The sequence below is a fragment of the Podarcis muralis genome, chromosome 9, assembly GCF_964188315.1.
Source record: "Podarcis muralis chromosome 9, rPodMur119.hap1.1, whole genome shotgun sequence".
NCBI classification, from domain to species: domain Eukaryota; kingdom Metazoa; phylum Chordata; class Lepidosauria; order Squamata; family Lacertidae; genus Podarcis; species Podarcis muralis.
This window is the reverse complement of record NC_135663.1, coordinates 31456413-31467841: the sequence shown is the minus strand read 5'-3', so window position 1 is coordinate 31467841 and position 11429 is coordinate 31456413. Positions and strand designations below refer to the sequence as shown.

General features: G+C 38.8%; 1 protein-coding gene across 1 annotated transcript; it reads left to right on the top strand.

The window, feature by feature from the left end:
* The first annotated feature begins 12 nt into the window (after nucleotides 1-12).
* MFSD8 (major facilitator superfamily domain containing 8) lies at nucleotides 13-11070 on the top strand. The gene is made up of 12 exons (XM_028744450.2): nucleotides 13-334; nucleotides 1402-1493; nucleotides 2537-2580; nucleotides 3181-3421; nucleotides 4148-4261; nucleotides 5139-5283; nucleotides 6262-6320; nucleotides 6769-6877; nucleotides 8650-8784; nucleotides 9050-9153; nucleotides 9231-9487; nucleotides 10480-11070. The coding sequence occupies exons 1-12, from the start codon at nucleotides 255-257 to the stop codon at nucleotides 10693-10695; spliced, it is 1596 nt and encodes a 531-aa protein (XP_028600283.2). The 5' UTR covers nucleotides 13-254; the 3' UTR covers nucleotides 10696-11070.
* Nucleotides 11071-11429: the final 359 nt, after the last annotated feature.

Here is an 11429-nt window from a genome sequence, read left to right as displayed (position 1 = left end):
GCGCCTCTCCTCTCACGTGACCAACAAGTGCCTGGTGTTGTGGGAGGCTGGTGGTGGTTGTTTTTTTTGTTCGCCGTCAGTCACGTGGCGCGTCACCTCACGGCTTGAACGGGAAGACGCGGAGTAAAGGAAAGGAGGGCGGCCGTGGGCGTGTGTGGAATGGCGTGATCCCCGTCCCACCCATTCCTTTCTTCCTGTCAGCGTACCTGCTCCGTCTTGCCTTCGCTGCTGCTGGTGTTCTTCGTAAGCCGACCATGGCCGACGATGCTGTTTGGGAAGCTGCGCCTGAAGGGCAGGAGGAGCCTTTGCTGGACCCCCGGACCCCCAGTTGGAGGTAGGCGGAGGGGGGCTGCGCTCCTTGAAGGGGTCTCGCCTCGGAGTCAGGCCCCTGAAGAAGAGCCGGTGTCGGATTGTCAGTCGCTGAGGGAAGGAAGGGCCTGGTGGTCCAGGCGAGGGCGGAAGTGTTGTTTTGTTGTTGTTTGGGGGTTAGTGCTTATATTCCTATACTCTTCTAATTAGCGCCAAAAGGTCAGTAGGCTTTGAACTTTAGAATCAAATATTATGCTTCTAGATAAAAATGTGAAGCGTCACAACGAATATTGGTATTATGGCGCCTCCTTTTAAAAGGGCTCTTATTATTTATTTTATTCCAGTGGCATTTTTTTAGTTGAGCCTTTGAAAGGCTTTCATTATGCCCATTTACTGGTTTTTAAAAATTATTGTATTTAAATACTGAAGTCATAGAGCAGGGGGTTGTCAACCTGGTCCCTACTGCCCACCAGGGCGTTTCGGGATTCTAGGTGGGTGATAGGGCACAAGCTGAATGCTCCTTCCATCGAGCACTGATGGGCGGTAAGAAAATTTTACCATCAAGAAAGATGCATTAGTGGGCAGTTGGTATAAAAAGGTTGACTACCCCTGTCACAGGGACGTGGGTGGCGCTGTGGGTTAAACCACAGAGCCTAGGACTTGCCAATCAGAAGGTCAGCGATTCGAATCCCCATGACGGAGTGAGCTCCCGTTGCTCGGTCCTTGCTCCTGCCAACCTAGCAGTTCGAAAGCACGTCAAAGTGCAAGTAGATAAATAGGTACTGCTCTGCCGGAAAGGTAAACGGCGTTTCTGTGTGCTGCTCTGGTTTGCCAGAAGCGGCTTAGTCATGCTGGCCACATGACCCAGAAGCTGTATGCCAGTTCCCTCGGCCAGTAAAGCGAGATGAGTGCCGCAACCCCAGAGTCGGTCATGACTGGACCTAATGGTCAGGCGTCCCTTTACCTTTACATTTACCCCTGTCATAGAGGGACTGCTCTGAGTGCTTGTTATTCTTGAACAGATTGCTGTAAGTTAGACAAAAACAAGTGCCAAGAGTTGTTAATCTTTAATTATGTTTTCATTTGTTACAGATCTGATGGTGTTATGGAAACCCTACAGCATTACAATAGCCGGTGGAGATCCATTCGGATAATGTATCTCACAATGTTCTTCAGCAGTGTTGGTTTGTAAAATAACGTACTTTGCAGCTCCACTTTGATGTCTGTATTGAATGTAAATTAAAATGTTTTATGGAAACTTTTTTAATGGAAATGTATTGTGCAGTCGTATCTTGGTTCTCAAACGTCTTGGTACTCAGACATTTTGGCTCCTGAATGCCGCAAACCCGGAAGTGAGTGTTCTGGCTTGCAAACATTTTTCAGAAGCCGAATATCCGACAGAGCTTCCGGTTGAGTGCAGGAAGCTCCTGCAGCCAATCAGAAGCCATGCCTTGGTTTTTGAACAGTTCCGGGAGTCGGAATGAACTCCCGGAACAGATTAAGTTCGACAACCAAGGTACGACTATACATGTTTTGGCCACAGTATGGAGGAAATGCCAAAATTTAGTTGGGTGGTAATGAATATTTCTATGTTATGTCCATTAGTTTCAATAGGTCTACTGAGTAAAACAGCTGAATACCAACCAGAGTAAAGTGTAGACTGGTTCTCAGTGCACTCTTGTCTAATTTGGAGAAACTGAACTGCTGTTTATCCTGGTGTTTTTTTTAAAGGTTAATGTTCAAGAAAATCTTCCTGCAATATTTTGCTTGCAGCTATAATTTGGTTTCCTCCCATAAGCTGCTATAGTGGGATTCTTATGTGATAAAGCTGTAGGAAGACTCTTAATCCAAATATCAGTTTTTCCAAAGTCTAACTCAACTGGTTTCAGTTCAACCTGAATAACTGGCCATAAACTCTGATACCTTGTGCCTTAATTAAAGCATGTGACTTTGTTAGGGGAAGAAAGCTCTGTTGGATCATATATTTAAGGAGTGAGCCATAGATTTATGATTGTTTAGTTGGACACATGCTACTAAAAAGCCAATAGGAATAAAACAGAAAAGGTAATATATGCTTCCATAAAATTATAAGGGAACAGGTTGTACTTTGATTTTTCTGTGGACTTTGAAAATTTAGGGACACAATCCTTTTATTCAGACAGATATATGAAGAATGTTATGTAATGATTTAATAATAGAAGCATAACTTCAATTATTTACATTGCAGGTTTTTCTATTGTGATTATGTCAATATGGCCCTATCTTCAACAGGTAACCATGAGAGTTTGAATTAGTTATCTGTTTTGTACTTGACTATGAATAGGTTTCTTTGTTGTGATATTTGAAGTGGTTGTCTTAATCTGGGGTGATTTATGTCAATTTTGCAAATTCAGGCTGCTGAATCAAAAGAGGTTTAGTTTAAAACCCTGTTTTTCAAAATACTACTATTTAACATTCATTCACTGTTTTATGGCTCGTCTAAAGTGTGAAGAAAATGTAGTTGAATACTACCCATTGGTTATACCTTAGCATTGTAGCAGTGCTATTGAGAAAACAGTTCATAATTATTTTCATAAATTGGGCATTAAGCAGGGTGGTTTTAAAAAGCATCTTCCAAATATAGTCCCTTATTAGTTCTACGGTGGGCTTGCTCACATTATTTTCTGTCACCTTGCAATGCATTATACCTTTCAACTGTCTCTTCCCAAATAATTCTTCAATTTTAGCTAATGGATAAATTCAGTAATACGACAATACCTCAAAGTATTTATATTACCTTGGGAAATGTTGTGATGCTGTTTGTAAAACTCTTGCTGGGAACTGATGAATGAGATGTGCTTGTTTTTGAAGTTGCTTTTGTTGTTTCCATAGATAGATAAAACTGCAGATCCAAGTTTCCTGGGCTGGATTATTGCTTCATATAGCATTGGTCAGATGATAGCTTCCCCCTTCTTTGGCACATGGTCCAATTACAGACCAAGAAGAGAGCCTCTTGTAGTTTCAACTACCATTTCAGTGGCTGCTAACTTTCTTTATGCCTATGTCCATTTACCTACATCACACAACAAATACTACATGCTGGTTGCTCGAGCTCTGGTGGGGTTTGGCGCAGGTAATTGTAGAAACATTTACATGGAAGATTGACAGTTGTTGTGTACTATTTAAGGCAGCTATGCTGTTAGGTTAATCAGAATCTCATAAGCAGCTATGAAATCTATCTTGCTTCATAGCGCCACTTGCTACATCACTAGCAAGGTGTAATTCAGAAATTGTGTAAATATATAATTTCCATTGTTGCTTAACTTCAAAATATAGACTCATGTCTCCCAATTTTACCAGGTGAGTTGCCCATAGTTCTCTGTGGCCTTGCATCAGAGTCAATGGTAGCCCAAAGGTGCAATATTTTTTAAGTAGCTGACTCAGTAGTGACAGACATCCACTGAGAAATCGGAGGGTCTGAAAGAGCTGCTATATAAGAGGTTTGGCAAGAGTAAAAGCATGGGGAAGTTAGTGCAGTTTCCTCAGGAGCCTTTTACACATTAAGCTTCAAAAATGCCATGTAAGAAGCATGAGCTCTTAACTCCTGTCTGCTAAAAAGTTCCAAGTTACTGAAAAGTTTTAACAGCTGAAATTAGATGGATACAGTTGTGAATAATCACTTCAGCGAAAAGGTGTCTCTGTAATCAGATGGCTTTCAATATCTGTGAATCTCTTTAAAATAAGACATGGCGGAAGAGGAATAAGTGTTACATTTCTAGTAATTTAGGTAAACAAAATAAATTCCTAATGTTTTATTTGTGTCAAGTAAACGTACTTCCTTCTGTTCATCTTTCTTTAGGAAATGTAGCAGTAGTTCGGTCATACATTGCTGGTGCCACCTCTCTTACCGAAAGAACTAGCGCCATGGCAAACACTAGTGCTTGTCAAGCAGTGGGTTTCATACTGGGACCAGGTACAACGTAGGTTGTATTTTCATTATTTTCAAATGAAACCTGATGTGTATGTGGAAACTTGGCGTTCTGAATCTTAAAGACTTCAAATGTTACTTCAATCATTTGCATATGTATGTGTAAATTTAATTTTCCTGCTGTGTTAAAGTAAACTTTAGTTAAAACAGTATTTGGAAGTTGCAAGCTCAAATTCTAAGGATGATACTGAGGGGTATGAAGATGGTTTATCATATGCTTTTAATGTACTGAAGCAGCAGGTTTGGGTAATAGTTCCTAATTTGGTGCTGGAAAAAAATGGGGCCATTTCCACATCAGAAGCACTCTTGGGTTCCATGCACCTCAATATCTATGGTGCTTTTCATTTATGGTGACAATGTTAGGAGTTCATCATGCTCTCTAACATCTATCTGGGGTGGGGAATCTATGGCCAGAGCACTGATGTTTTTGTGAGTAACTGGCCCTTCATAGGAAAAGGGTTCCCTGTCCCTTGTCTACAGCTTAGTAAAAGGTACATTAAGCAGGCAAGTGAATCAGACCCTATTGAGCTTAGGGCTCAATAGGACTTTCTCCCATGTAAGTGTGTAGGATTGCAACATAAGGATAATGTGTTCTTCCTATTACAAGAACACAGAATGTTTACGTTTAATAATTATAATTTTCACAAGGATCTTATATATATATATATGCATGCATTATAGGCAGCATTAAAGTCATCATTTCAATCCATGGAATCCATGTAATTTGAAGTGATTTATTTTTGTTTTGTGGAATAAATGCACTGTTCTTATGAAATACTTTGGATTCCATGTTCAGAGCAAAACATCAATATTTGAACATGCTCTTAATGTTCTGTTTTAACTCTATTCTGTTTTGGATCAGTTTTTCAGACCCTCTTTACGCTTATTGGAGAACAAGGAGTCACATGGAGAACCATTCATCTTCAGATAAACATGTACACCACACCAGCACTATTTGGAGCTCTCCTAGGAATCATCAACATTGTTTTGATATTTGCTATGTTTAGGTAATTAGAAACTGAGACTGTTCTAAGACACCAAGTGTTTATCCTTAATTTCTCTTTCGTGCGGGGTAGGGGTGTCTATGCATATGTGATATTTAAATCTTTGTTCCTCTTTGGGACTTCTAGATTTTATTTTCTTCTTGGATCTAACGAGTGCACGCAATCTGGATAAATATATTTTGGCCCTATTTTAATTCCTTAATGTACAATGGCAAGTTTTTCCTGGCCCTTATAGGAAAGAAATTATCTCTAACTTTGCACAAATAATATGATTCATTTTCCATGCTAGTTTTTACGGACTGTTGGAAAGCTTTCCAACTTTTCTCTAATTATTGTCATTTAGGGATTTATTTCCCCATTCTGAAAATTAGAAAAACCATCTCCATGCTACAGAGTTGAAAGTGGAGGACTTGCCACTAAGAGTTTTGAAGTCCTGGAGCAATCAAGTCCAAACCATATGCCAAATTCCTTGGAGTAGGCATAGAAGTTTAGTTTGGGGGTAATCTGAACTTCATTTTTTCCAGAATAAATTACTGAGGACTATACTTGTTATCTTCTAAGAGCATGGCTTCATTTTTCTGAGAAGGTGAAATTGAAATCTTGCTGGTGGAAATGAGGGATCATTTATACTCATTTCATTATCAGGCTAACTGATGTTTGTCAGGTGTCAGCCTTCCAAAAACTAACAGGACAGTTGCAGATGGATTTACTTTATCGAAACACTTGAGTCCAATAGCTAATGCAAATTATTCAGTTTCATGGCATTCAAATTTACTTCAACATGACCTAGAAAGTTACTGAACTGATGTTAACAGAAAGGAATTTGAGGAATTGGGTTAGAAATGATAATAAAATGAAGTGGTCAAATATTAAAAGCTACTTGGAACATAACATATTACAAGATTGGGTGTTGAAATGTATTGCTGTAGCTTGCAAAGCTTCCTCAGTGCATTAATTATTTTAATGTATAATTATTTTTAGAGAACATCATGTAGATGACATGGGAAGACCACAAAGCAGCATTAACTTCGAAACTGAAGGTAATATTTTTTGTAGAAAACTTGAAATAAAACAGTGTAGTACACCTTGGAATATTAATAGAAAGAAATGGCTATAGTGAAACTTCACATACAAAGGGCACTATCCAATGAAGTAGTTCTGCTAGTACAAGGATTTGTAACTTCTATTCTTTGCTTAAACTATTATGAGAAACCATAGCTTCCTGTTATATTTCAGCTCTGAAACAATAGCTCAGTCTCTGGTTTAATATTCTAGATAGTAACCCAAGAGTAAACTCTAGTTTTCCAGATGTAACAGAAAACATTTTCTGTTCTAGTTCGTAAGTGAAAAGGAGGAAAGAACTGCAGGGGCTTGCCTCATTTTGACTTAATAAACAATGGTTTATTAAACCAAGGTCATTACATCTGAACTGTGTAACACTTTCCTATTATTATTATTATTATTACTTCTTCTTCTTTTTTGATTCAGAAAACGAGCAGAGGAGTCAAGATAGTCAAGCAACCATTGACCATGTGGCTGTTGTATCAACAAACCTTCTTTTCCTTGTTGTCTTATTTGTTTTTGCAGTCTTTGAAACGTGAGTATACTTGATATCTGTTTTTGTAGCAGTACAGTAAGACCCAAAGTCATAGCAATAAGAAACTCAGCTGTATTCCCATAAGCAGTTCATATTGGAAATCTCTCCTAATAACCCCAATATAAGAAGATCAAATTTGATAGTTGAGGATACACAACTGAAATTTCAGCTGGCACAGCATCTCTTCTCAGCCTTTTGGCTAATGTCAAGTGTAGCACATTATACAGCACAATAAATATATGTAGCACTTACTATATAAGCAAAAATAAAGCTGTCCCAGATCCAGCCTCACATGGAGTTTACAGAAATTGGGAGAGGCAGAGAGAGGTACCACATACATGTTCAGGGAGAGGCATTAAAGTTCCTCAAGGAAAAATGTGATAAATTATAAACCCATATTCCAATTTAATGTGTAGATATTGCTCTAGTTTTAAGGATGTGCTGATGTGGGATTTAAAAAACGAGATAAGTCATTATGATAATACTTCATCTAAGTTAGTACAAATTCCAGAACATTCACATCCAGTCAAAAATTCAGTGGTATATAAAATGAAATTTTAGGTCTCTAAACATTTCAGTATCCAGACAGAAAAACACACATTCTTAATATTTGTTGCACGTCCTCTCAGAACTTTCAAAAGGTGGTTGGTTTTTCTCGGCAGGTGTTTCTCACATCTTTAGCAATGTCTCGTAAAATGATGGTGATGACCTACTTCTTCTTCTCCTGCTTTACCACCTTACTGTAGTCAATCTGTTTGTTATCAAATATCTGCATTTAATTATTGTATAGCTGAGAGATGGTTTAAGCCAGGGATCCACCATCCTTTTTGGACTAGTGGGCACATTTTGAATTTCGAAATGGCATTTTTCATCATTGCAGTGCGGCTCAAAACCCCCTTTTATAAGTGAGGGAAATGGGGCACGAAACAGAGGAGTACAATAACTTTTATACATCAGTTCAAAACAAAGCCTTAGCTATTCAGCTTGTTACATTTCACACAGCATAGCAACATACTTGGCTAAAGGCCTTCAGCTGGTAAACTCTTCACCTTTCTCACCAACAGTTCTCTTTGCTAAGCATTCACTTCTACTAACAGCCCAACTAATGATTTATTTCAGTTCTGACTTAACGTGGCTTCTTTTCGCAGAATCCTCCTCTACATACTTTTGGCTTTCTCCATTTTCTATAATCTTTCTCATAATTCCATAAGGGGCATCATACAGCACAAAGTCAGAGTACAGTCACGTTGAATCTTTTTCTATAATTGTATTTCTGTACTAGAAAACACTTAACCCATTGAATTTCAGCCTGCCATGCAACTGTTAAATGTAGGAGAACCCTATTTCCCCCTCAATGCCAATCCTAGTCCAAAGCCTAGGGTGCCATCCTATGCCTGCTTAATTAGGAGAAAGCCCCATTAAACACAGAGACTTATTTCTGAGTAGATAGGTGTTGTCTTGTACTGTAAGTTAACTATACAGTGAACTATTTTGTTGTAGTATTTGCAGAAAATATCTTAAAGGGGCAACATGAACAGAGGTGAACCACCATAGGAATATGCATTCTAGTTGCTTGGGGAAGTAAGGGCAAACTATGACAAGTCCAAGGGCTAAAAAAATAAGACAGAAGCAGAAACCTGTAACAAAGGAAGGGGAAACCAGCAGCTCTTTAGGACCCCAGAGATTCCTGTTGCCTGGTGTCCAAATAACTCACTTATCAATCACCGTAGGCACAATTTGAGAATACTAATTTGTTTTATTTTATTCTCTAGCATAGCCACACCGTTGACAATGGATATGTATTCCTGGACCAGGAAAAAAGCAGTGTTTATCAATGGATTAATCCTTGGTGCAGTTGGCATTGAATCGGTCATTGTGTTTTTAGCAGTTAAAGTACTTTCCAAAAGGTAAGTTACTAAGTATGATAGCAACAAATTCTGAAATTAAAAGGTTTGATGAACTCTAGGTTGCAAATGATTGTCCACAAACCTTTCTAAACTAGTTGCTTGTAGCACTAGTAGCATCCTGATCCCCAGAGTGTACCTACTAAAATATCTATATTTTTAAGAAAAGCAAACAGACTTTAGATTTGCTGCATCTTGCATCGTATGCAGGGTTGGTTTAGTTAGCCTAAGTATGAATATTGTAATCATGGTTTTCATTATCTGACAGGACTGGTGAACGTGCTATACTCTATGGAGGCCTAGTGATTATCTTGGTTGGATTCTTTGTCTTACTACCGTGGGGACATCAGTTACCTAATATCCAGTGGGAAGGTACAAATATTAATATTAAACTTCTAAGCTTCCTACTGAATATCTGTATATGATACCTTTTATTTGCTTTTTCACAGATATAAAGAATAATTCTATTCCAAGAATGACTTTTGGTGAAAGCCTTGCCTCTCTCCGGACACTAGAATGGATGCTTCCATCCAGTAATACTTCTGAAGCAACAGGATGTCCTATGTCACAGTCCTGGTGCCTCTATACTCCAGTCATCTATTTCGGCCAATATATCACTACTGTCATTCTACTAGGACTTGGTTATCCAGCCTGTAATGTTATGTCTTACACTTTATATTCAAAGATCATAGGACCAAAGCCCCAGGTAAGAAAGATTTTTGTGATGTGTGTAGATAAGGTCTTTTCTACAAATAACAAAATTAATTTCTAATTTTGCTATAAACTTTTGCAAGAGTGCCAGAAAACTTGCTGAACTTGGAATAATGTTTCATTGTCTTGATGAGTGTTTTCTTGCTGGAGGAGTTCTGTGCCATCACATGAGGAAAACACCATAGAGCAGTGGCACTTTGTTGTAGTCTAGTCAATCCAATTGTAGCAGGGGAGGTCACAAGTTATATCCAACTAAACCATTGCATATGTGGGATGGAGCTCCTCATCCCACACATCCCTTGCATCAACCCCAAATCTGCTCTCACTGCAACCAACCAAATGCCTGTGGGAAGCCCACAAGCAAGATCTGAGTGCAGCAGTGCTTTCCCCTCCTGCATTTCTCACCAGCAGGTATTCAGGCACATCCTGCCTCTGACAGTCTTACATGTTTGTCTGATACAGGGGGAAACTACTCATCCTTCCCAAGTTTATTCTTTCTCCCATTTCTTCTCTACCCTTCACATCTTCCTGTGGTGTCTGTGGGAAAGTGAAGCCTCAGGAGTGTCAAGACTATGCAACTCCAAGTGAGAGTGGAGAAAGTACCATATGCCACTCCCTTAGCAACACATGCTGCCAAGTTATGTGTGGCAGAGAAAGTGGCCTTGTTTACACAACACACTATGTAGCAGCAAGACAGGATATGTAGAAATTGAAGTTAAATGCCACATAAGTCTGTTTCCTGGCCACATCAGAGGGGATATGCAAGGCCATGGGTTCACTTTTGGGCCCATTCCAGCTTATCTATCTAATGTTTGTATGCAAACATCTAGTTAAATTGTCTTTTTTAAAAAGGTGGCCTAAAAGTCCATTTTAATCAATTTTAGAGTTAGAAATAAGTTTTTTTGATAAGAATGGCTTGATAATAGCTTGTGTTTGAATGTTTCAGAAGTTTCGCATCAGCACTCAAAATTCTCTGATCTGTTCTAGGGTGTCTACATGGGCTGGTTGACTGCCTCCGGAAGTGCTGCACGTATACTTGGCCCAGTCTTTGTTAGTCAACTCTACACGTACTTGGGACCCCGCTGGGCGTTCAGCTTAATATGTGGAATTGTTCTCCTCTCTCTCTTACTTTTGGAAATTGTGTACAAGAGACTTGTTGCATTTTCTGTCCTATATCAGAGACTTCAAGAGCAGATCTCCTAGCTGTGGGTAACTATTGTTCAATCTTTTTTTTTTTTTTTTTTTGTAGCCAGTGTGTCCTATAGAAATGCTATGTTTTACTGCTGATAATTTATTGTCAGACGTATCACTGGTACAGCACTGAACATGATAATGAAACAGTTTTGATGCGTATAGTTCCAAAAGTTCACACAGTTCCTAATTCTACTTACTGTGGTAGTGTACTTCTTAAATTGCCTTGATTCTGTGAATCAGGTCTTATTAAAAGTGTTTTTCAAACACAACTTGAAAAAAACTTTGTATTTAGGCACTTTTATAATTAGCTACCTCTTCTAAATTTTAACGAGTGCTTTCTAACATGACTTAGCAGAAACTAATAAATGGTCTCACTTAAAAGTATCTTGTTGACAGTTCTTGTTTTATAGTCATACAGAATATTTTATACAAAGAAAATTGTTTCAGAGCGTTTTTTGGGTTGGACAGAAGTACAGCTAAGGGACAACTGTCCAAGATGAGAAAGAAGAGTGTTGCACCCAAGGAGCAGGGTTTCACTGGCACAGAATCCTTCCACCTCTGTGACACAGCCCTCCCTGGTCATGATAATACATCAGACCATCTGCTGCAGGAGGAAAGCTATACAAGCTGTGTTTTTACTTGTGCAAGCATTTGGATACAACTCCATATGCGCAGGTGTGCAAATGATTATGGATTGCTATTGTAGAAGTGCAATTTTATTGACAAATTATAGTGTATTTAGT